This window comes from Hemitrygon akajei, chromosome 15 (genome assembly GCF_048418815.1).
Source record: "Hemitrygon akajei chromosome 15, sHemAka1.3, whole genome shotgun sequence".
NCBI lineage: Eukaryota > Metazoa > Chordata > Chondrichthyes > Myliobatiformes > Dasyatidae > Hemitrygon > Hemitrygon akajei.
This window is the reverse complement of record NC_133138.1, coordinates 61,428,823-61,455,976: the sequence shown is the minus strand read 5'-3', so window position 1 is coordinate 61,455,976 and position 27,154 is coordinate 61,428,823. Positions and strand designations below refer to the sequence as shown.

Here is a 27,154-nt window from a genome sequence, read left to right as displayed (position 1 = left end):
TCTGGCATCTGCTTCACTGGTGACTGCAGCAGATGCGTCCGAGGCACGTAGGCCTTGTTTACACAACACCCTCAGCAAAGTAGCTTTATTCTTGCCAATGAACCAGGGAACCGGGCTTGCAGTATTCTTTGCCACCAATGTCCGCCGGTTTTGCGATCAGAACAAGAACGTCAAAGACAATCACTCGCACCTTTTTTTGGACCGTGCATTGTCTTGGTAGAACGGTATGCAGCATGTCCAGGTGAAAACACCACAACAGTATGCAATCAGTCCACCTCCATCACTGTCAAGCAATTCACTGATGGGATGGGGAAGTTCTGGAGTATTTGATGTTCTTGGTATCCAGCAGTGACTTTATTATGGGAAAAGCTTGTTTTTGAAATAGTTTAACTTTTCCTTTTTACACTGATCATTGCCTGCTGTGGGATTGCTGTGGTTTCAGTACTGTGGGGAAGGGAGCTAAAAAGGGCAACTAGTGACACTACAAAGAGCAAATGGATAGATATGAGAAATAAATGTGAGAACTATTGTCTCTGTGCTCGATGGATGTTGTCTGACCTGTGTCTATTTTTGACTTTTTTGTTCAAATGTATAAAACACATGAAATATCAGATACCTGAAACCAAAAAATCAGAACGATCAAAGGAGCTGATTATTTTATTTCTGTTGTTGTATATAGATCTTACTACATTGGTAACACTTGGCCTGTTTGCCCAGTGTTTTGCGAAAGTATGGGCAGACTACAACGTTCATGTAAACTTGGACTCCATTTAGTCATTGTCCAAAGAGAGATCAGTTGGAATTAGAGTTATGAAGTTTTTTGTGACTTTAAAGATAAGCATACAAACTTCAGCTTATTGTGAGTCACATACTCAAACCAAATCCATTAGGAACATTGCCTGCTTTGTTGGTAGCTACCTTCAAAGTGATGAGGCTTCGGGCTATTCTACAGTCCAAGTTCTCAACCAGCACTAATTCTTGTTCCTTGTCTTCAAATCCCATTCACATTCTATGTCACAATCTGTAAAATTAAAATTCATCTTTTGCCCTCTGATTTGCTATGTCAAAATATCCCAGTGTTCATAGAATACATTATTTAAATACTAAATTTTCTAAATCCCATTATCACTGACTCCGATTGTTCTTGTTGAGAGGGGATTGCTTCCATATTGTGGAATGTACAGCTTCATATCTTCTGGTTGCATGATGAATATATCTGCACTTTACAGCAAAGCAGTCCAGCACAGTCGAGATGCACAGTCGAAGGTTCCTTCATGAGATTATCATTACACACGGTGATCAATTGATCAAGCACAAATAGGGAGCTGATGCCTTTACTTTGCTTAATACCCTCAATAACTGGGTAATTGGATTATATAATACCAATATGAATGCATCTCTGAAATGTTTTGAATGTACTTTAGTCTTGCTCAAAATTTTTATGTGCCTTTTTTTTCTTATTTCTTATTTTAAAGATTATGATCGAATTCTGTCCCGGAGGTGCAGTGGATGCCATAATGCTGGGTATGCTTCTAAAAATTTAAATGCGTATTTAATATTTGTAATGTTCATTATTTGCTGAAAATGGTATTTCAGTAATTACGATTGCTTATGATCCAGCAGAAATGTTCATTATTTGCTGAAAATGGTATTTCAGTAATTACGATTGCTTATGATCCAGCAGAACTCAGCCATTTGGTGGGAAAGGAAGACTAGGACACTTTAGCTGTTAGGCAGAGTATATTTTTGTGTAAATGGGCATCTCCAGTTATTCTTTTAGTTTCAAATTAGCATCCTAGTTTGTGGTTTTATTCTGGGTTTTTATATTTTAGGATTGTTCCACTCTGAGCCGTTTTTGTAATCAGCCAAATGCACAGAATTTGCATAGCTTGTATGTTCTCTGTTATATCTTCCATGGCATGTTTATGCAGATAAACTCTGAACTCTCAGCAGGTTCACTGGCATCCAGGTTTGCAGATATGACCTTTATGTTAATTAGAAATGAAGGAATTGCTGAAACGGGCTGTTCCCTTGCCAAGTAAAAATCTTGAAAATGGTATAACTTGCAGTATGAGCTACAATAGTGTTATGTTCTAGGCCAAAATTCCTACTCATCAAACTCACCAAACTAGCTATTTCAGGTTCCATGCCCTTTAAAATAACTTATTTTACGGAATTACCTTTTTACCTTCTACCTTGATTTTGTGTATATACCTTAATCTTTGTTACTTTTCAATGGTTCAAAAGGTAATTAAAAATTAGATTAAATCTCGGTTTGATGGTGAACTCTTCGCTATCATTGCATTGATTGTAAGTACAATAAATGACTCTTTAATGATACCCACTTTGAGGACATTAGTCTCCCCTTTGGTTGGTAACCAATAGCAATTGACATAGGGAAGGAGTTAAATCTGTGTTGTACCCACTGCATTGTTTTATTAGGCAATTTTCAGATCAGAATTAGATTTAATATCAGTGGTGTATGTCATGAAATTTGTTGCTTTGCGGCAGCAATACTTTAAAGTGTTATAAATTACAATAGGATATGTATATATTATAATTATATGTGTTTCTATCTATCAGAACATTGTCTATCCTGTAATGTGACAGAAGGGAAGAAGCTGTTCCTGAAGTATTGAGTATATGTCTTCAGGCTGTCATACCTCTCACTTGTAGTAATAAGAAGAGAACGTGTCCTGGGTGTTGGGAGTCCTTAATGATGGCTGCTGTCTTTTTGAGGAGTCATCTTTTGGTGATGTCCTCACTGCTGCGGAGGCTAGTGCCCATGATGGAGTTGGCTGAGTTTGCAACCCTCTGCAGCTTTTCCGATCCTGTACAGTGCCATCTCCGTGCCAGATGGTGATGCGACCATTTAGAATGCTCTCCACTGTCCATCTGTAGCAATTTGTTGGTCTTTGTTGACATACCAAATAAAGATCACAGACAAGTGTTAAAATTCTGTGGATAAATAGGGCCAGTCTTTGGCATTGTTATGTGCGAGCTTGAATGCTGTTGTGATTTGTAACAGAGCCACCACACCACCCTGCTCTTGCTAACTGCCTCTAATTTAGGATTCTGATTGCAGATGATATCCCTTGTATTTTGTTTATTATATGGTATTTTCTTCAACAGAATTGGATCGTGGGTTGACCGAGCCACAGATCCGTGTTGTAGCTCGGCAGATGCTGGAGGCTGTAGACTACCTTCACAGTCAGAAAATCATCCATCGGGACTTAAAGGCAGGGAATGTTCTTCTCAGCCAAGATGGCAATGTTAAACTAGGTAAGGAATTTGCTTATTCCCAACAATCATAAGTGAAAAGCGCCATCTGCTAATTTGTGACGTCTAATTGAAGAAGTTAATAAATAAAATTAAGCTGAGCAAAACACTTTGCTTTTCAGTAACATGTATGGATCAAGCTATTAATTCTGAGGAATTGTCTATAATTCTTTAAATGGAATTGTCTGTGAAATGGTTGTGTAGCTTTTGAGTTCCAAAATTTGGTTACACTTGAAGGAGCTACTTGTAGTTATAGATTATGGATGTTTAGCATTAGAAAAAAAAAGCTTCATGGAGATTGCTGCAGTCTGCCTGAATACCGTTTTCTTTTTAAAGATGGTTCTGAGCTGCATTCTCTGTTGAGATCATAGCTCAGACTTAGCTGGGTTTTAGGGGTGTTTTTGAGCTCAATGGTGGTTCTGGAGTAGAGATGGTTTAGGGACAGGGATATGGAGGAATTGGAGAACGGTTTGGACTGTAAGCTGCTGTTCAGTGTTTGAAGGCTAGTGACGTGGTCAGATGTTGGGCTGGCCGAGCAGGGAGGACTGGGACCTGTAGGCATGCAAATTGGCAAGACTAGAATTCTAGGCCTAGTGTTCAGGGCCCCGTTATCGATGAGTCTAGAGCTCAACACTGAGTTCAGATCCGTGTCTGGTTCTCATTCATCAGAAAGTCTTGGGTTGAGACAGAAGATGGTAGCCTGAAGATTGATCAAAAGTTCAGAAGTTGAGGCGCAGGTCAGTGAATCTGAGTCTACCGGGGAAACCAAAGGTCCAATCTCTGGAATCCACAATTCCACTGGAGGCTGAGAATGAAGATTGCCTGCCTATGGTTAAAGTGTTGATTGTGCACGAGTAGTTGGGTGGAAAGGAGGAATGGGGCTTGTTTTGCTGTTGTAGCTTTCTGTGCTGTTCTGCCTAGCAAGGTGGGCATGATATATTGGTGCTGGAATGTGTGGTGACACTTATGGGCTTCCCAGCATATCCTTGGGTATGCTGGTTGTTAACGCAAAGGATGTCTTCAACCCAAAGATATCAAATTACTTCCAATAACCATTTCCTCCATCCCATTTGTTTCCCTTTATCTCTGACCCATAACCTCTTCTCTTTCTCTTCCCCACCCTCATGACCTGCCCTTCACCTACACCATCCCCCTTCTGTTTTCCTATCCTCTTCTTCCATGGTTTGCTGTCCTCTCCTATCAGATCCCTCTATCAGCCCTTTTCCAACTATCACTCCCAGTTTATCACATTATTCCTTTATGCTCATGCACCCCTACCTACCTTCCTACCTTCCCTGCTCCATCTGGATATGCCTCCCACTCACCAGCTCATGTTCCTCCCTTCCAACACTCCTTTATTCTGGTGTCTGCCATCTAGTCCTAATGAATGGTTTTATCTCAGAATGTTCTTCTTTCATTGATGCTACCCGACCTTCTGAGTCCCTTCAGCGTTTCTCCAGGTTATCAGCATCTATAGTCTCTTGTGTTTGAATTGATTTTTATTCCTTCTTGGCAAAAGCAGAAGCTTCATTAATATTAGAAAGTATATCCCAGTTTGGAGGAGTGTGTGGGTGATGGGGAGAAGTGACGGGCAGTGAATGGAAGAGGGAAAAGAAAGGGAAGGAAACAAGGTGATGCGGGGTGGGGTGCGGTGGGTGTAGGAATTAGGAGTTTCTATCCCAGATCCCATCACCCTGGAGAACAGAGGAAAAAGGATGGAGTGGGAGCACTTTACAGAAAATTTGATAGTTCAGTGTCTATGCATTGGATTGTAGATGTTATCAGCCCATTTCCTTCTACAGATGCTGCCTGACCTGTTGAGTCCAATCAGCATTTTGTTTGTTGTCCAGATTCCAGTCATGACAATCTCTTGTGTCTTCAAATATGTTTCATCAAGTACTTTGAGAAGTATATTCTGTATACAGCTTCAAAAGTAAGGAACTTATTCATTAACTTGCTAGTGTAGCGGTTAGCATGACGCTACTACAGCTGGAGGCATTGAAGTTTGGGGTTCAATTCCTGCACCCTGTTTTAAAAAAATAAATAAATAAAATAGAAACATATTTTAAAAAAGTTGTATGTCCTTCCTGTGAGTGCGTGGGTTTCCTCCAGGTGCTCCAGCTTCCCTTCTGTCCAAAGACACACAGGTTAGTGGGTTAATTGTTCATAAGTGTATGTATTGTCCTGGGATAAAGCTGATATTAAATAGCTGGGTTGCTGGTCAGTGCAGTTGTGCCAGAAGGGCCTATTCAGCGCTCTCTCTAAATTAAAAGTAATAATAAATGGGCTTTTGCATCCACTTCCCACGGGGGTATTATAGCTTGGTGGTATACCCAGAGATGAATATGCCAGTCTAGTACTGAGAAAGTTGTGTTCGATATTAAACAGGATCCAACTCTTGCATAGACTTGACCAGTTCTGAAAAGGAACAGTGGAGCTCGGTTGCTGGCCAATATTTGTCCCTCAGTTAATAAAACTTATCATACTGCTGTTTCTAGGATTTTGTTTTGTAGAAGTGAGATGTTGTGTCATGTCTACTATATTAAAACATTGATAGTGCTTCATAATGACTTCAGCTGAGATTAAATTCGCCCTGAGATCAAAGTTAAAAGTATATTTATTATCAATATGTGTGTACTTTTTACAATGTTGAGATTCATCTCCTTACTGGCAGCCACAAAACAAGAAACCCAAAAGAGCCCATTTAAAAAAAAAAGTCCAACACCCAATGTACAGAGAGAGAGAAAACAAATCGTAAACAATAAAAGCAAGCAGCAGCATACAGAAGGACAGTGAGTCCATGTACACGAAGCCTAGAGCAGGGCCTCGGCCTCAGCCGAGAGCAGAGCAAATGGCACGGAGCAGCGAGCAGAACTGGCCCAACCCTCGTCTCTGCTCCCAACGCCCTGCCCTTTCAATCTATCCGGCCTGGAGTTTAAATCATCCAATCGTCGGGTTGTTCCTCGCTCTAAGATCTGGGCTCTGTCGCATTGATGCTGTCTGGGCCTGGACCCTGTCGCCACCTTTCCAAATCAGTCTGGCGCTTAGATCAAACAAAACTTGCTCTCGGTTTAGGTGAATGGTCTCCTCCGCTCTGACTTTACTCTGCTTTGCTCGCTCCAACTGTCCTCTTCCCCCCCACCCTGACATGCCTTGACTCCTTGATTGAATGTTAATTGTAGATTGAACTTTACATGAATCTAAGTCGTTCTATTTCATGCTTTCTACCATTGTGTTATTTTTTAAAAAGTCTTTGGCATTCATTTCTGCAAGTTTTATAGGCCACCTTGTAAATGAACAAGTCATTTAGATTAATGTAGGCTTATCTTCAGTTAAACATCTGAGATTAGTTTCAATGGCGTGAAAAACACATGACATTCTATTTGAGGTACTGGAATGAAAAGGAGACAAGCTCCCAAGCATTTCCGTGTTCTCGTTTTGTGTGAAGTACTTAATTTGGGACATTTTTCTATTTTAAATTGGCACAAATTCTTAGCTGTAAGAGCACGATTGAACACTTTCTGTAATACTCTGTATATTCCACGAGGTGCTGAGAATGCTGCCTTCATCGCTTGAAAGCAAGTAATAACCATTCCCTTTAATAAACTGCTGTTAGTAACTCCCGTTTCTGAGCTTGGAGCCACTTTGCACATTTTGTTCCAGCATATTTTTGCCGCCACCTCGTCCTATTTGCCTGCTCCCACCCACCAACCTTAAAATGTAAAGCTAGCAAAGTATCTAAATTGTATCAAGGTGCAGATCAGCTGTGCTTTTAACTGGACTGGGTTCAAGGGCTGTGTGGGTTGTTGCTGCAATACGGTGGGTCGCAGTAAATTGTTTACAGGACAGCACAGTGCTGCTACAGTTTGAATTGGAAGAAATATTCTGTGGAACCAGTTTGTATTGGATGTACAATTGGTTACACTCATTTACAGTGAGAACAGTATTTGGAAAAGAGAAAGGAGATGTATTCAAAAGCAAAAGTTCTCAGTTTCTGTGCAGCAGTGTTTGCAGGAAGTACATATGTTTGGTGATTGGATTTGGCTGTCTTATTTTTGCAGTTTGTTGTTGTGATTTAATCCTGTATTGTTACCTTGCCAACTAAAATGAATACATTATATAATAGTTCTATCTTTGAGAATACAGGGGGTGTGCTTTATTTGTGAAAGGTTTTGCGAAATTTTTGTTATAAATGGCTTCAAATTGATGCAGCTTTTGCCAGTTTTACACACACTAGAAGTGTTTCATTGTTTTGGTTTTGACTTGCAACCAATCAGAATTGTAAAACAGCTGCGCCCAACTTCCTCTGACCGTGCTCTGAACTCTGCACTGAGCCTCAAGTGCATGTAACAGCTTTTTCTTTTACATATTGCAAGACGTACTAGATTTCCAAATTAGTACCGTGACATTGGTTTTTATGAGCACTAATTGAAAATAAAAGGAACTATAGATTACATGGTGATGGAAATTGATGTGCACGCTAGCTAACAGCAAAATCTGCTTCCCATACTTGTAAATTTAGGGGAAATCCATATCTCTTGGTTTCTGTATTTCTTATCCAGATTGAAGCCAGTGAAGGTAATGAATCTTGCTGTGACGATTTTCCATTCGAGCTGAGGAAACAACTGATGGCTGTTCAGAAAGAAAATTTTTCATTTGCAAACATCTATGAATATTTTAAGAACTCATTTTTACCTTTTAAACATTTGCAAACATCTATGAATATTTTAAGAACTCATTTTTACCTTTTAAAATTTTACTTTCACTGTTAAATAGGTAAAAATGTAAAAACACTGCAAGATCTCACAAATTAGGACTGAATTATATTCTTTGGTCCATAAGTGGTACTGAAGCTGTGGTTACTTGCTGTTTTGACAGCACGACTGATTCTGACTGAGGCTAAGATGAAAGATTATAGTGTCAGCATTGGACATTGGCTTATGAGCATCTTATTACCATTACAGTTATTTTCTGAAAGCTGAAGTGTGAAATAAAGCAGAGTAACAGAATCAAATCGAGTTGTTTTTTTTTGCAATGACAGAAATATCTTGACAGCTCTTTAATGAAGTGACAGAAGCTGTCAGAAGTACCACATAGTGAAAATCAAAGTGGATTCAGAAGAACTAAATTGCAAGTTTGTTCAAAAAAACGTAATTTTAGCTTTTGCAAAGGTGAGGGAGAAAGAGTTTAGGGAGGTATTTTACAAGCAAATGACCCAAGAAGCTGAAAGCATGACTGGACTCTCTGACGGTGGTGTCTGAAAAGAGGATGCTGTCCAAGTTGCATGCCATCTTGGACAATGACTCCCATCCACTCCATAACGTACAGGTTAGGCACAGGAGTACATTCAGCCAGAGACTCATTCCACCGAGATGTAACACTGAGCATCATAGGAAGTCATTCCTGCCTGTGGCCATCAAACTTTACAACTCCTCCCTTGGAGTGTCAGACACTGAGCCAATAGGCTGGTCCTGGACTTATTTCCACTTGGCATAATTTACTTATTATCAGTTAATTATTTCTGGTTTTATTTTGCTATATTTCTACTCTATTATTGGTTGGTACAACTGTAACGAAAGCCAATTTCCCTCGGGATCAATAACATGTCTGTCATTAAACAGCGGTCAGAAGATAAAAAGACAAAGGAGGAAAGTAAAGAAGTAGATGTGGAAGGAATAAGAAAGGCAGGCATTAAGCAGGTGATTGTGGCAGGGATGACATCTTGGATCAGGCAGTGTTCATGTGTCTAGAATTGAACAGAGGAACTCGAAGCAAAGGGGATGGTTCTAGGAAGAAAGATGCAGAATTTTGGAAGTAGAACTAATACATCAGTCATTGTTGACCATTTGACACACAACCTTGCAATGTGAGCAGTGCATAGAGAGATCTGAATAATGTCAGCACACCTGTCAATACAGTACCTACAATTTTGGACTTGGATTTTGACATTCCTTCCAAGTTCTCAGTGATGTATTCTAAACTTTTAATTATATTTATTATGCTTTCTATTAACACTTCTTGGGGGGGGAGTTTATGCATTGTATTTGTTTTCAGAAATAACTGCTGCTTATCAGTGCCTACCTTTGGCTCTATGTATATGGATGTATTAACAGTGTAAGGTTTAATTTGGTAAGATTTAACTAATGACCATCCTTTTGTTTCACAGCTCTACAGAGTAGATTATAAGTAATAAATATGAATGTTAGTGCACAGAAGCTGGTTTTGAAGCTGTTGTAAATCCAATGTATCTGATAACCATAATAAAAGTGATCTACTGGGGAGACATCCAGTGTGCAAAAGATGACAAACTGTGCAAATACAAAAAGATCCAGATAGCTTTGCGATGAAATTCCAGAGATTGGAATTTTGGCCAGCTGATCCACGGCTGCAGTGATGGAGAGGAAAAGTTTAGAGATAATAATTAGGGCAAAACCATAAGAGCATAAATTATCTGATTGGAGTGTGAGAGATGGGGAGATGTAAGACCATGTAAGATTTGGAAATGTGAATAATTATTTTAAGATTGAGACTTTACTGAAAAATTCCATTGTCCATAAGCTGAGTAGGAGGGAAAGCTGATACGGCAGTAGAACCACAGTTAATACTTCGATGATGGCATGGAAAAGCTTTATCGCTAGGTTAAATATAAAATTGTGGCTTTGAACAGCTTAAGATAGTAGCCAGGGAGCTGAATGAAATCAGTGATTGCATATCAAATTTTAAGATGGAGTCTAAATTCTGTTAATTTTGATAAGCTATACAGTTTAGTGACAAGGGAGTGCTAAAGAGAACTGCTGACTGAGGACTGCATGTTGTCATCATATCTGTGAACAAATGTATTAGCTTGAGTAATGCCAAGTTCTACCAAGAAAAATGAAAATTCGAGACTTGCTGCATAGAATGCCAATTCCACAAATTTTGTTCCTGGGCCTCGTGTATTAATACATAATAAATGATGGTGAAATTTAATGTGCATTGCACTTAGTTATGCACGTCAGAAAATTGTCACACAAGTGGCCTATCTGATCCACAGGCCACAGACAGTTTTGCAGTGCCTCTATAAACCTGCTTCAGCTTGGCTTAACTGAATGGAATATGATTTCACATTCTACTGTGTCATTTTGCTTATTACCCTTTATTTTAAAAGCTCACTACTTTGTGTTTTGAGAACTGCTCAATTAAACAAACCTGCATCGAAGATTGTCTCAGTACAAGGCTAATTTTACATTTTGTTATAAGTCTCCTTCTATTTGGATAACATTTAAGATTTTGTGATGGTAAATGTTGGACTGAAATTGTGGAATTATTATCAAACTCCTAAGATTATTGTTATAACTTAAATTGTGTTCTATTCTTAGCGGATTTTGGTGTTTCAGCAAAAAACACAAAAACTCTGCAAAAGAGGGAAACATTCATTGGAACACCCTATTGGTAAGCTGGCAGTTCCCTGTACAACATGTTCTTTGATACTAAACATTGTTTTGACTTCTCACATCAGTCTATTAGTTTATTGTGATTTGGTGATTTGATGTGGGAAATTCATTTTTATTTTGATCATTGTACTGTTGCTGATCTGTAAGTGTTCCTATGTGGTGGAGGGCATTTGTATAAGAATGTTGAAATTATATTTTGGAAAATAAAATTCTTGTATGATTTTCTCTGTGATACATTGTGATAAAATGGGTGTAATATTTGTTCTCAATTGTATTAGTAGGTTGTCCTGACCATTGTCCACTTCTATTTCTTGGGTGTTTTCATGATCTTTAGGTTCTGCTATGCCTTTTATCAGTTATTTTAAAGCTTCCAATATGAAACTTATGACTCTAATAGATAACTTGCCTTGGACCATTTTATTACATCAAAGCTACCACACAAAGGCAAGTTGTTAAAGAAATGGTTTATGAAATAAGACAGGCTTTGTTATACTCGTTATTTTATTACATGTTCATTTATATCATGGGCTGTTTTCTAATGGCATGGCAGCACAAAAGTATGGATGTAAACTTCAGCTATGTATCTAAAATACTGAATGCATAGGCACATTGGTGAAAAATAATTGGTTCATTCAACAAGCTCTGCAGCAGGATAACCTAAGCAAAATGAGCAAATACCACTTCCTCTCCACCTGTATCCATTTTTATAAAAATCTCCTACAAATGGCTAGAAGGGGTAGATTCAGTCTTGGTATTAAAAATGTATCCTATGTTTTGCCAAGAAGGATAAATGTGTAGTTTTTAAAAATATTAATTAGTGGCACCAAAGTAATTTTTTGTAGTTTAGTGTGCTCCCACAGCTGCATTTTCTCAAATGTACAGCTTATTCTAAGTCTTTCGTCAGTAAAATTGATAGCCAATGCTATGCAGATTAAAAACAAACAAAAAAAATTAAAACCAAATGTTCTGAGAAAACAACTAAAAGTGCATCTAAGGCCAGGACATGAGTTATGTTTTAGGGTAAATATGTATTTATGTTTTGACATAAATTATAAATATAACAAATGTAACATTTAAATGTTTATAATGATCAGCTTTAACTTGGCCACCTACAACACCCATTCAGTTATAAAATTTCCTTGATTTTTGTCTGTCTTTGTCATTTCAACTAACAATGTCAAATCCTCTGTTAGTTTAATTATTTGATTTGACTTTTTAAGGAGAAGTAGAATTAAATTGAATTATGTTGGATATATTTGGTAATTGAGAATATTATAATTGATTTTGAAAATTTCTCTTGTTCTTGATTTAATCATTTGTTTTCAGGATGGCTCCAGAAGTGGTGATGTGTGAGACTATGAAGGACACTCCATACGATTACAAATCCGACATCTGGTCCTTGGGTATAACCTTGATTGAAATGGCACAGATAGAGCCACCTCATCATGAGTTAAATCCAATGAGAGTTTTACTGAAAATTGCCAAGGGAGATCCTCCAACATTGGATAATCCATCAAAATGGTAATGGTAACGATTAAATTGTTGAATTGTTCATGACCTATTTTGGCTTATGAACATTTGGGAAACTTTCAAGCATAAATTCTTACACAAAAGTAGAAAAGAGAAAAGAAATTCAAAGTTCATTGCCAGGTTACTGTGGAAATGAATTGTGCTGTGCATCTTTGATCTGGTTCTCATTCTGTGAAAAGTATCGGAGTTACAATTAACATGTCCTGCACCAACATTGATGAAATGGTTAAATACCTCATGAAGTATTACTGAAAGGCAGTGATTTTTAAAACTTCTCATACATAGTCAAGTACTGTATCTGTTGCATTTTTTAAAAATATAAGCTCCAATCAGGATTCACTGAACCTCCTATGCCAGAGTTGCCAAGGTAACACAACCAAATTGGTGTCAAAGAGGAAAGACCTGTTACCTGTAGTTTTGTCACTTAGGCCTACCAAGCTGAAAGGCAAACTTACTGAATGGAAAGAATTATGCCAATGGTTTATGTTGCTCTGTTGAGATTATCACAGGATTTTCCAGGCAATGTTAATCATATCAACCTGTGCAGTAGTTTACTTGTCATTTGATATCAGAGGTATCTGGATTTTTGATCATCAAGGCCTATTTATTAGTGACAGGAGTCGTGTCATGCTTCACTGAATAATGGAATGTGAATTTTGGGTTTGAATGGCCTCTTCCGATTTCTTTGGATCCAGGCATACTGCTGGTGACAGTTATTTATTGTGCAGCGAGAGCTGTGATGGAAATAGTGTTGGCAGCTGTTTGGAGTAGCATTGTGTGTGCGTGTGTGTAAATATAAAACAGGCTTGTGACATTTTGCTGGATATATCTAATAATAGAAAAGGCAGAATGGTTCACTGCATTGTGTTGAATGATGTTAATGAAGTTTTCATTCCATGTAGATCTGCCTGAATCACTATGCCAGTATCCTTGCAGGTAAAAGGGGATGCAAGCTGTAAGTTCCTTTTCAAGAGTGCTGGATGACTGGTATGGTTGTAGAGGCAAATACATTAGAGGCTTTTAAGGGATGTTTAGATAGGCATACGAATATGAGGAAGAGGGAGGGATGGGGACATTTTGTAGGTAGGAGAGATTAGTTTATGGAGTTTTTTGATTTACTTTTTAGCTGGCTCAGCACAACATTGTGGGCTGAAGGACCTGTTCAGGTGGTGTACTGTTCTATGTTCTATATTAGGTAAAGAGATTCTGGCTAAAAAATAATATAAAGTTTACTTAGTGATCCAGTTTTCAGTCTAAACTTATCACCAGGTGTAGCTCCATTTCTGCTTTAAATCTCAAGCTTTAGTGATACCATAGTTAGCCAGTACCCAAGTTGAACTTCGTTAATTAGTTGTACGTGTACTCGTCAGTCAGTTCCCTTCTCAGAGAAGCTCTGCCTCTATTTCTCAGTAACCAAGTTTAGAGACCCTACAGAGATCTTTACAAAGCAAAACCAGGCATCAGTTCTTATAACCTGTTCAGCAAATTAGTTAAATTGCAACATTATGCTTTATAAATGTTTGCTGGAATTCTTTGTGTTGTGCATGAGATGTGGGTGATGCTTGCAAAACAAATAATTATTGCTCTCAGGAAATGTTATTTCTTTGGAGCTTCTCCTTGAAGTTTGGTGGTCTTGTTCATTACAAACTCATTGTTTTGTGTAGTAATGAGCATGTGTGTCCAGGCCAGAGTGATCTGTGATTTGAAGAGAACTGGACCTAGCCATTGTTTTGCTGTTGATGTTTCTCTGTTGTACATTTCAGTGTGGTGACATTAAGAGTAACTAAAGGTGCTTGAGATGTTGTGTAATGATCCCTTAAGTAAAATAAATCAGTGATGAGTGTTAGCTATTGAGTCTAAATCCTGAATTTGCTAATTATCCAAAATTCTGTCTTTGGAAATGTGTTTACACCCCTGATTTTGAGCTATGAAGATGGAAACGTGCATTAGAGAGGACTAAACTTGCTCTCTTTTGAATGTAAGATTGTAGTTAAAACTTGGTTTAGTGCCAGATGAACATAAACAATGCAGGGCATTGTAAAATTGAGTTTTAAGCATCCTGGAATTCATGTTTCTTCAGGTCAACAGAATTTAATGATTTTCTCAAGAAAGCACTAGATAAGAATCCAGATACCCGTCTAAGTGCTGCACAGCTATTACAGGTAAGAAATTAATAAATATGTCCTTGTTTCATTGTATAATTTGCCAAGAGTGTAATCCATGCACTTAATGTGCCTTGTATAATCCTCAAATCAGAATCTATTTTAATATCATTAGAGTATGTCATGAAATTGGTGGTTTTGTGATGTCTGTATATTGCAATACATAGTAGTATAAATACTATAAATTATAAAAAGACCTATAGATATATAGTGAAAAAAGAGCAAAAAAGAAAAAAAGATGAGGTAGTGTACATAGGTTCTCCCTGCCTTGTGTTGCTGGATCCTAAACTTCCTGTCAGATCGCCGGCAGGTGGTAAAGAGTGGGGTCCCTCACCTCTGCCCTATGACCCGCAACACAGGTACCCTTCAGGGCTGTGTCATAAGCCCCCTGCTTTACTCTCTGTCTACCCATGACTGTGTCACTACAATCTGCTAATTAAATTTGGTGATGACACTACACTGATTGGCCTAATCTCAAATAATAATGAGGCAGCCAACAGAGGTCATCACCCTGACACAGTGGTGTCAAGAAAACAACCCCTCCTCAATGTCGCAAAAAACAAAGGAGGTGGTTGTGGACTACAGGAGGAATGGAGACAGGCTAACCCCTATTGACATCAATGGATCTGGGGTTGACAGGGTGAACAGCTTTAAGTTCCTCAGCATAAACATCACCGAGGATCTCACATGGTCTGTATGTAGTGGCTGTGTGGTGGAAAAAGGTACAACAGCGCCTCTTTCACCTCAGGCGGTTGAGAAGTTTGATATGGGCCCCCAAATCCTAAGAACCTTCTACAGAGGCACAACTGAGAGCATTCTGACTGGCTGCATCACTGCCTGGTATGGGAACTCTACTTCCATCAATCACAGAACTCTGCAGGAGTGAAGTGGACAACTCAACACATCTGTAAATGTGAACTGCCCACAATTCAGGGCATTTGCAAAAACAGGTGGGTAAAAGGGGCCTGGAAGGATCATTGGGGACCCATGTCACTCCAACCAAAACTGTTCCAACTGCTACCCTCTTGGAAGCGGTAACGCAGCATAAAGGCCAGGACCAACAGGCTCTGGGACAGCTTCTTCCACCAGGCCATAAGACTGCTTAATTCATGCTGACACAACTGTATTTCTATATTATTATGACTGTCCTGTTGTACATACTATTTATTGCAAATTGCACATTGCATATTTAGACAGAAATGTAAAGATTTTTACTCGTGTATATGAAGAATGTAAGTAATAAAGTCAATTCAATGGGTTCATTGTCCCTTCAGAAATGCTATAAAATGCTCTGAAATTGTCTGTAGCAACAATTTTATTTTAAATTGTTGAAGTGGTTATAGTTCATCACTAGCAATAAAACATGAATTGCTGGAATGTTGATTCGCTTCATTAACCTCCATAATATAAGGTAGCTGTTCTGACATTCAGGAATAATAAAAAATACATTTAATCTTTAAGTTCTCAGCTATTCAATCTGGATATTGATTCTGTCTTTGATTGTAGTAGAGTGTCAGTAGATGGATCAGCAGCAGAAATAGACCATGTTAAAAGAGATGTTTCTCAGGATCTTAGTATAAACAATGAAGGATCTGTTTAAATAGTTCTTTTCATGCTACATATAAAGTTATAGCCAGGCCAGCTAGAATGGAGGTAACTTAAAAAAAATAATAATTTTTAGCCACTTGCCTTTCAGGTCAGGTTTGTTTGTAATCTTTTAAAACAAAAAACTTGTTTAATAGTGTGTATTCATTTTTATTTTTAATTCATTGTCAGTGTGAACTTGGTTAAAAAAAGTGATACAGGGTCTAGTTGACATTGATACCAAGCTGCATTGATTCACTAATCACTTAATAGTTAATGTTATATTGGGATTTTGCCAAAATTATTCAGATGAAAGTCAGGCCTAAATCCTAGTTCAAATGTGGGCAAAGGACAGAATTCCATAGGTAATATCAAGCCACCATTCTATTAAGTGTGGAATCCCAGGGCTCTGCTAAAACTTGCTCAGTGTAAAGGAGTAAACACTACACTGGCTGCAGTTGGACTTTGCACAAAAAGTCCACAAGAAGTATTTGGTTATTAGTACCCAACTAACTGTCCCAGGACATTGCCACAGCAGGTTCTCAGTAAATCAATTCAGCAGTCTTCAGCTGCATCATTTGTTCCTTCAGTTGTTCGATCTTCATCTTCACAGGGTCTAAATCTTTGCTTTCTATTTGACAGTAATGGCAATACCTTCACCAGAAGCAGAAGTAGAATATGGGGCCTATATCTAGGAAAGGATATGCTGAATTAGAGATGGTCCAGAGGAGAATGATCTCCGGAATAAAAAGGTTAAGATCAGTGAGTACAGGCCCAGAGCTGTCAAATGCTCCTTATGTGTTAACTCTTTCATTCCTGGGATCATTCTCTTTGAAATGCACTGATTGTTGTAAGGCCAAGATTAAGTGGACATGGAGAGAATGTTTCCGATAGTGGGAGAGCCTAGGACTGGTGGGCATAGCCTCAGGATAGAAGGATGTCCCTTTATAACAGAGGTGAGGAGGAGTTTCTTCAGCCAGGTAATTCATTGCCACAAAAGGCTATGTAGCCAAGTCATTGGGTGCATTTACAGTAAAGTGGAGGTTGATAAATTCTTGATTAGTAAGGGTGACAATGGTTACAGGAAGAAGACAAGCTGGGTTTGAGAGGAAGAGTAAATAGGCCATGATTGAATGGCAGGGCTGTCTCTATGGGCCAAATGGCCTAATTCTACTCCTTTGTGTTATGGTCAAGTATTGCAGTGAGAGAGATTCTCTTCAAAGGGAGAGTAATTACAGATGGATAATAAATATTAGCATTGTTATCAGCACACATTTCCTATGAATAAATTTATTAACATAAAACTTGGGTCCTTTGTATCAGTGGGCATAGCTGCATATTATTTTTAAATATTGTTGCTAGCAAAAACTTACTCCTGGCCATGAATAAGAAGCTCCCAATGGTCTTCAGTGTGCCAGAAAAAAATCGTATACAGCGCAGTTCTAAAATCCAATGGGATCATTTCATGATCTGTTAAAATGTGAAGAATTCTGATACCACATAGGGCAAACAATTTGGATTGGCTATTCCTGGTAGTTAGTAGCCTTAAACTACCTTGTTTCCAGCTCCAGTGAGCTAAGCAAGTGATTGATCTACCACCTCGAGCCAGGGTAAGGTTTCTAAAATTGAGTTTCTTGTGCTGATAAAGAAGCAATATAAAATATAAGCTTATTCAGATATTCCACTTTTTATTTTGTTCCTGTCAACATGGAAGTGCCTGTCTTGGTTTTTTTTTTAAAGAGGAAATAATCCTGCTGAGATATTTCTTTTGAAAAATGTCTGAAAGTATTTAGTGTAGTTGCTTGTCATATACAATTTTCAAATTCTTCCAGGAGAGAATAGTATAAAGTATTGGAAGAATTGATTTGTTAACAGATTTTGATTGACCGTCCTTCCACGGCCATTATAATACAGTCCAATGAAATATTTAGAGTGTGCTGTTGGAGAAAGCAGTCCCATTAGTTCAGATTCATTTATTTATCAGATGTAAATAGAAAAATACAGTGAAAAACAATGTTTACATTAACAACCAACACACCCATTGATGTACTGGAGTGTGAACATAACATGTGCACAATGTTCAGTAGAACAAAAATAACATCAACTGCAAAACAAGCCCCTTTCCCACCAGCTCACTCACACCCAAAAACAGGCCTCCAACTCCAGGACAGACTATGTCTAGAGTCTTGGTCCTAGACTCTCAGGCTTGTAGATATCAGGCATTCAACCTCCAGTCCCTGACCCTGACTCGCCAACATTGGGTGACTTCTGGACAGTCTGACCCACAGGCCTCGACTATTGGGTCTTGACCACTGAGGTTGCCAACCAGTCTTCAGTCTTTTGTCTTTGACCTCTGATACCAATTCAGGACTTCCTGAACACGGGACTTTGAAATCTGGCATGGACCTCCAAACCTGGAACTTGCTGAGCTGGGGGATCACTGGCCGTTGACCATAGTGATCACTGGTCTCTCTATGTCTTAGCACCTACCGACCCAACCCCTGGGAATCCAACCTGGACTGCAACCCCAAACCCCTGCCCCAATCTTCGTCTTCTGTTCATCCCTGCCCCTAAACCCTAACCTGACCCTTCACTCTCCACACTGTCTCCAAAGCCATCCCTATAAATCTTTTTTTTTAAAAAAAAATACTGAGTCTGAGCCACAACCTTGATGGATATCACAGCTCCGTGCCAGCTTGAACTGGACATTAATCCATTACTATAATTATTCAGAGAATTAACATGAATATGAGTGCAAGGAGAAGAAGTTAAATGGCTTGCCCTGCTCTTTTTTGATTCAACCCTTTTTCTATAACTTTTGGTTCCCTTCATTCCTAAGAACTTCTGGATTTCAACTTGAAAATACTCTAGCATTTGTTCTTAAGATGGAGAACTGCAAAAGTTGCTAATTCTCTGTCTAAAGAAATGCTCATCCCAATAAGGGTATAAACCTCGCAGTGATAGACAGTCCAGGCTTGCCATATAAACTTGTATGTTTCCTGAGCTCCAGTGCGTAATGACATTCTAATCTCTTTGATATTGGTTATTTTTACCAGGTTCAAATGTATGTCCCCTTTTTGTGCTGAAACTTTATTGTTAACAATTAAGTTTTCTATCTCATTCTCTAGAAGAATGTGAATGTGTTATTTTCCCTTCTGAATTCTTGGTGACATTTATTTCCTGTGTGGTATTATTCTTCATTTTGATCTTTCCCAAAGCAGAACTAGTTGGAATGTATGTAATCAGAACAAAGTGAATTGTGCAATCTTGTCAGTTGATATAAATTTGATGCATTTTTTACACTAGCATATGTTAAGTACAATCAATCCAATCTCTTGTTTTAACAGCACGCTTTTGTGAAAGATGTCAATGATAATAAGCCACTTAGAGAATTAGTGGCAGAAGCAAAAGCTGAAGTGATGGAGGAAATAGAGGACAATAGGGAGGAAGCTGAAGATGATGATTCATCAGAACCAATATCAGTAAGTGCAAAACTGAAATGAAATGTACCTTTACTATTTGTAGTTGTAACTGGACCAAGGCAAAGCTGTATTCTAAAGTGTTTTCGAGTAAAAACGTGGATAAAACGGTGCATAGATTATGACTGAGAAAAGCAGCTTTCAAAATTGATTTTATCAGAGTACATGTATATCACCACTTACAGCCCTGAGATTCACTTTCCTGCAGGCATACTCAACAAATCTATAGAATAATAACTATAACAGGATCAATGAAAGATCAGCCAGAGTGCAGAAGACGACAAACTGCAAATGCAAATATAAATAAATAGCAATAAATAAAGAGAACATGAGATAGAGTCCTTTATCTAAGTGAGATCATTGGTTGTAGGAACATCTCAGTGATGGGGCAAGTGAGTGTAATTAACATAGAACATAGAAAACCTACAGCACAATACAGGCCCTTCAGACCACAATGCAGTGCCGAACATGTACTCACTTTAGAAATTACCTCGGGTTACCCATAGCTGTCTTTTTTTTTTAAGTTATCCCCTTTTATTCAAAAGCCTGATGGTTGAGGGGTAGTAACTGTTCTTGAACCTGGTGGTGTGAGTCCTGAGGCACTTGTACCTTCTACCTGATGGCAGCTGCTAGAAGAGGCAACAAGTGTATCACAATGGAATTTTTAAAATAATTTATGATCTTGAATTGCAACTTAAACTGTAAAAAGTTTAAAACCAAAATGTGGGAGATATATAATTGATTTTATGGCTTAAATATCAACTGCAGAGTAAATTGTAAATAACTCTTATCAAACCATTAATATTTATTTTGTACTAAAGTCGTTCAGCATATTTAATTGTGCCTATTATTTTTGCATTATAAATATGAATGTGCTGAAAATCTATTTGGAATTTTAGGAGTATTTTGTAAAGGACATGCTCAAATAATGAGAGGTAGATACCATTTATACAGAAACCTGTTTTGTAGACAGTATATTAAACTTTTTGAAACCAGATGCTGTGAAGTTAATTGCTGACATCTGGTGTTAACTAGATAAAATGTAATTTCATAACTGAAATGAGGTGTTGTTCTTTAGCCCCTTTCAGGCCATGCACGTGGTCCTTCTGAATTGAGCCAAATTAGTTTGGAAACAGAAAGCCTTCCCAAGATCTTAGAAGTCAATGGTGCTGATTCTGAAGTTATAAAGCCTGATAAATCCATTGAAGGGCAGGTGAATGAAGGCATATGCAGCAGTGATAAAGACAAAGCAGAAAATGAGAACTCGGTGAAGACCATCAGCACGGAGTCTGGAACTGATGATGGAAAGACCGATCCATCTACTGAAGACAAATCTAAAATGGACCTGCAAAGTAATGATCAAAAAGTGGAAACCATAAATACTTCTGTCCAAGATTCTGAAGAGAAAGTATTAGAGAAGAATTCCACTGAACAAGAGCAACCAAATTTGGTAGACGGCTCTGAGCCCGTGCAGCCTATGGTTATACAGACTGCTGAGGATATTACTCTTTCAAAGAATGAAGAAAATAAATCTGATGTCCAAGTCACTCCGGTGCCTGATATATTGACTCCCAATGGAGTGGTAGATTCTCCTGATAGAATTTCCAAAAGAGATTCCTATTCGGGCAGTGTATCTGCTTGTGACAGTGTGGACTTGAATGTTTCCATCTCAGGTGATCTATCTATAAACAAGGAGAGTGGTTCTCTATCCATTCGGGTAAGAAAACATGCTTTTTGTCAATTGTTAAGTAAAGTTTATTAACTCTAAGATATAGAGCACATCAAGTCTTTTAAAGTAAGTAAATAAGTGTACATTTATTTTTCCTCTTGCTTGGGTTACTTCTGGTATTTGAAGAACACATGCCTACCAGTTCTTCATCCGGGTGAGGCACTGAGCATCTCTTAGCTCCATCACACTAACAGATTACTTTGATCTTGATATTTCTTTGGCTCCCTTACCTTAAGGGACAGTCACATAACAGACAGTCTCACCTGTTTCCTCAGAATACCTCTTTGGTCAAGAAACCACAGCAATGTTTCCACTTCCTGAGGATACTGAGAGGAGCAAACTTCTCCCCAAACACCACCCTCTCCCCCCCCCAACCCCATAATCATTCTAATCAATTCTTACAGGAGCACCATGCAGAGTATCCCTAACAACTGCATCACTGCCTGGTATGGGAATTGCAAGGCAACTAAGCACAAGACCCTACAAAGGATTGTGAGGTCTACTGAGAAGATGACCGGGATCAGAGATATTTATCAAGGGCACTGCGTTCACAGTGTCAGTGGTCCCTCTCATCCATCCAACAATCTTTGCCTGCTCCCCCCCCCACCCCCCCACCACATCTGGCAGGAGCATTGAGACAAGAACTGTCAGGATAGGAAGCGTCCTCTTCCACCAGGCCATAAAGTTATTGAACTCCCTGACTCATCACATATGGAGTGCCAGTAGCATTATACTGTTCACTTTTTAACTTGTGTCATAAATTCATCTCATAATTTGTTAATTTTTTTATTGGTAATATTACTTTATGTTGTGTGTGTTATATGTACTGTGTTCACCTTAGTCTGTAGGAATGCTGTATTTTGTTTTGTGGTACACATCTGTAGGGGTACATGACAATAAACTTGAACAAAATGCCAACTAAGAATGCAGGGATCAAAGTGAGATTTTTGCTTGAACTGTTTGGCTACTTGTGTTAATCAGCATTGAATGCTTTGAATGCATTGAATGCTTCATTAGCTACTTTTGCAAGTATCTGTAACACAAATTCCGTCCTGCTGGGAAGATACAGATATAAATTTCTATACTTGTGGTAAATTTGTTCTTCACTCATTGCTGAAATTAAATAGCCTTTGCACATGGTGCTACTTAGATTATTAACTTGCATTATTGTTTGCAATATTTTAAAAATGAGTTTAGCTACAGAAATATAAATTATTAAAGAATGTTATTTTTCATCTGCAATGGGATCTTTTTTTTTTCATTTCCAATGGGATCCCACTACCAAGCACATCTTTCCCTCCCCCCCCCCCCCCCCTTCTGCTTTCCGCAGGGATCGCTCCCTACGCGACTCCCTTGTCCACTTGTCCCACCCATCCCTTCCCACCGATCTCCCTCCTGGCATTTATCCTTATAAGTGGAACAAGTGCTACACCTGCCCTTACACTTCCTCCCTCACCACCATTCAGGGCCCCAGACAGTCCTTCCAGGTGAGGCGACATTTCACCTGTGAGTCGGCTGGTGTGGTATACTGCATCCGGTGCTCCCGGTGTGGCCTTTTATATATTGGTGAGACCCGATGCAGACTGGGAGACCGTTTCGCTGAACACCTACACTCAGTCCGCCAGAGAAAGCAGGATCTCCCAGTGGCCACACATTTTAATTCCATGTCCCATTCCCATTCTGATATGTCTGTCCATAGTCACCTCTACTGTCAAGATGAAGCCACACTCAAGTTGGAGGAACAACACCTTATATACTGGCTGGGTAGCCTCCAACCTAATGGCATGAACATTGACTTCTCTAACTTCCGTTAATGCCCCTCCTCCCCTTCTTACCCCATTCTCTGACATATTTAGTTGTTTGCCTGTACTCCATCTCCCTCTGGTGTTTTTCCCCCCTCTTTCTTTCTCCCAAGGCCTCCCGACCTATGATCCTTTCCCTTCTCCAGCTCTGTATCACTTTCGCCAATCACCTTTCCAGCTCTTAGCTTCATCCCACCCCCTCCGGTCTTCTCCTATCATTTCGCATTTCCCCCTCCCCCCACTACTTTCAAATCTCTTACTATCTTTCCTTTCAGTTAGTCCTGATGAAGGGTCTCGGCCCGAAACGTCAACAGTGCTTCTTCGTATAGATGCTGCCTGGCCTGCTGTGTTCCACCAGCATTTTGTGTGTGTTGTTTTTATTTTTCATCTGATCTGCTTTTATGAAGAGACTATGATGAGTGATCTGTCTCTCTCACTTGTAATCAGCATATAATAAGCTGAATTTTCCATGAAGTCAGTTGCTCATGAACAGTTATCCTTGGGCATGCATAGCCATTACAATCTGGGGATTGACTGAATTATTACGGATGACTAAAAAAATTGAAGAGATATCTCCCAGGTACAGTAACAACTCTCCATTGACACCAAATTGGTGCTTTTTTGGATGCTCTGCTTTTGAAGTTTGATAGAGCATAATTTAAAGTTCTGATGCTCTCTGGACCCAAGTTTCTGTTTTCCCCTGACATATCCCAGTACAACAGTTTGCATTTCTGTACTCTACTTTCACAATGGGGCGCATCTGCCATATCCAAGATCACTGGTTGTCTCAGCCCAGGACAACGCAGAATTTTTTTCTAACATTTTCTTGACGTGATCTTCTGCTGGGAAGCTGGCTCCCTGTTCACTGGCACAGTCTGGGACAATTCAGAGCTTTATAGTCTAGGATGTTGATAGCTCGCTCTCTTCCCAGAACTAATACAAGTGCTCAATCATGCTGTTAGTAAATCACCAAATTTGCCTGCTGTCAAAGTTGTCATCTTAGTTGAATATTTATGCCCTTTGAAATCTGTTTCTGAACACATAACAAATTAAAACATTTTGAACAAACCTTGTTAGATCAAACAAGAATATGTACTTGCCTTTCTCCTTGACAACCACTTTAGTTTCTTCACCCTTATTGGATTGCAATCAGTTCACTTAAGAACTGTTTTTGAGAAGTCATCTGTGTGACAGAACAGGTTGGCAGTGCTAATTCTCCCACTAACCTTGCCCCTTTGCCCAGTTTGTCACTCCTCCTTGTACCATTCCTGGTCTAGTTACCCCTGTAGTTCACACACTTTGCCCTCCCATTCTACAGTTCTTTGTGAGTTCCCCATTTACACACCCCAACAGTAAAACAATCGCTAGCTCGGCTAATCAAAATGATCCCTTCAATTAACGTACTCTACTGGTTTATAGTTCATAAAGATAAGGATTCTAGTCACAGGTATTCCAAACAGTTTCATTTATTTTTGCTCACGCTGTTACGTTAGTTTGTAGGCCGCAGAGTGGCCCCAAAAGACCCAAGGGACAGTTTTGGACGTCCTAACCTAGTGCCTGAGTTAGTGGGGGTAGGCACACCACATCCTACACAAGCAACACCACTGGTGGGGATGCATTCTTTTATATTCATCTGAGCAAGTGAACACTGACCTGCAGGTTTAACTAAGGCATTTGTTGTGGAATAAAACTGTAGGATGTTAGAATCCCTGTTTAAAATGTTCGAATTCTGCATCTGAAATAATTATAATGGTCTGGTCATGTGAATATCTCTTCTACCAGCCCCCCCCCCCCCCCAATCAGATCAACAGTAGAATTTCCTAATCCTTCTAGACCAGCGGAGGCAGATTTAAACCCTCGGTCTGGCTTTGCTAGAGTGGTGTGGAGGTTGAAGTTGACAGTTGGTGAATACAGGTTTCCCTTACTATCCGAAGGTAGAGCGTTCCTACGAAACCATTTGTAAGCCGGAATATCGTAAAGTGAAGCAACTACCTTTAATTTATATGGGAAAAATTTCTGAGTGTTCCCAGACCAAAAAATAACCTACCAAATAACACAAAGCCTAAAATAACATGTACATATAGTTAAAGCAGGAATGATATGATAAATATACAACCTATATAAAGTAGAAATATTGTATGTACGGTGTAGTTTCACTTATCAGAATCGGGAAGACAGTTAGCCAAAATCAGTTTGGAGAAAAAAAAAATCGGCACGTACACGCCTACACGTACACATACACGCACATACAACTGCCCGCACAAGGCTTCACCGTCATGGTAGTCTTTCTCGGGGTAAACACACGTATAAAGCAGGCATTTTTTTAAGTAAAAATGAAGATCCTCTTTGGTTAGTGAAAACAGGTACAAATGTAGGTCTTTCGTAACAGCGAGCTGTCGTAAAGCGAAATTTCAGAAAACGGGGGCCACCTGTAGTTATATTGAAAAGATAGTGTTGTGCAGAAAGCCTCTGTATATTTGTACGTTTGTTTTTATTTGTCTGTTTGTAAATACTTTTTTCACAACTTTTGAGCAGCTTTTGCTCTTTTCTTCACCTGACACTAAATAAAACCCCTTTTCACCAATGTACTGATGCAGCTTACCATCTGTTTTTTCCAACTGGTGACCCTTGCTGACCAAGCTTACCCACACTGGATAGCAAGGTGTGACAATGTGCAACATTATAATAAAGTGCAATATACAGAATATAATCAAACACTAGAATCTTGTCGTTCTATTTCCTTGTAAGTCAGTAACTGTTTTATTTTGATAACATGCAGTTGAGTTTATTTTTGAGTGAAATAAACCAGATTTCAACACCTCCCTCTGTGACTGGATACTGGACTTCTTAACAGTAAGGCCACAGCCAGTCTGTGTGTGCAGCAACATCTCTTCTCCCATTACACTGAGAACTGTCACTCCTCAAGGCGGCGTGCTCAGCCCGCTGCTGTTCACACTGCTGACGCATGACTGTGTTGCAGGATCCAGCTCAAACTGTGTCGTCAAGTTTGCGGATGACAACAGAGGTTGGCTTTATCAAGAATGATGAGACAGAGTATAAAGGGGAAGTGGAGCAACTGGTGGATTGGTGTGAGAAGAACACCTTCAGCTTAAGTGTGAAGAAGACCAAGGGAGTCAGGAGGGTGCAGATGAGCCATCCCCCTCTGCGAATACGTGGCTCCTCCATAGATAGAGCTAAGTGCACCAAGTTCCTGGGAGTTCACATCATGGATGACCTTACCTAGCCCCTTAGTATCACCTCCCTGAACAAGAAGGCAAAGCAGTGCCTCCACTTCCTAAGAAGATTGAAGCAAGCAAGGCTGCCCCACCTGCATTTTACAGGAGCATCATCAAGAGCCACCTGACAAGTTGCATCTCCATCTGGTATGGGAGTAGTTGAGCATCAGACTGGAAATCCTACATAGGACAGTGAGAATGGCTGAGAGGATCACAAAGGTCTCCCTATCATCCATCGGGGACGTCTATCAGGAGCACTGCATACGCAGGGCCCTTAGTATTAAGGATCCCACCAGCATCCCCTTTGACTTTCTACCATCAGGCAGGAGACTACGATGCATAAAAACAAGAACGTCAGGATGAGAAACAGTTTCTTCCCTCAGGCCATTAGGCTTCTGAACTCCCAGCCGCATTGTGTTTGAAGTGTTGCTAGTTAATCTGTTTCATGCCTTACAATATTTAATATTAAATGCACTTCAGTTTGTTCCTTATGTGTGATTCAACTGTGGATTTTATTCCTTCCTTCATTAGTTATCATGTGTTATGTGTACTACTGTGCTTTACAGCCTGGTTTGGAGAAACATTGTCTCATTTCTATATACGTTATATTTTTTACATACGCTATATAATGTATATAGTTAAATGACAATAAACTTGACTTGAAAATGCAGCTATTTGTTAGAATAGAGGGATACACAGGAGGATGCAATTCCCCATTTCTATTCAGTATTCTGGGGCACTTTGAACATGCAGGGGACTAGGAACAGCCATGATTGGATAGTTCTGGGAAGACAGCGAACTACCAACATATGAGACTGTAAATCTTGTCACCTAAGTTGGTGACTTACTACTTCCTTTGATACTTCACCACACTCTTGTTTTTCTTTACCCTTCTGTCTCATCCTGACCTGGTGCACTGA

At 39.2% G+C, this 27,154-nt stretch overlaps 1 protein-coding gene across 2 annotated transcripts in view; it reads left to right on the top strand.

Moving 5' to 3' along the window:
* stk10 (serine/threonine kinase 10) overlaps positions 1 to 27,154 on the top strand; it is a 113,785-nt gene that overhangs the window by 53,205 nt on the left and 33,426 nt on the right. For both annotated transcript variants that reach the window (XM_073067667.1, XM_073067666.1), the window contains exons 3-9: positions 1,476 to 1,524; positions 3,133 to 3,282; positions 10,638 to 10,710; positions 12,039 to 12,233; positions 14,323 to 14,404; positions 19,336 to 19,470; positions 20,546 to 21,184. In XM_073067667.1, the coding sequence (XP_072923768.1) occupies positions 1,476 to 1,524; positions 3,133 to 3,282; positions 10,638 to 10,710; positions 12,039 to 12,233; positions 14,323 to 14,404; positions 19,336 to 19,470; positions 20,546 to 21,184 (1,323 nt within the window). The remainder of the gene's footprint in view (positions 1 to 1,475; positions 1,525 to 3,132; positions 3,283 to 10,637; positions 10,711 to 12,038; positions 12,234 to 14,322; positions 14,405 to 19,335; positions 19,471 to 20,545; positions 21,185 to 27,154) is intronic.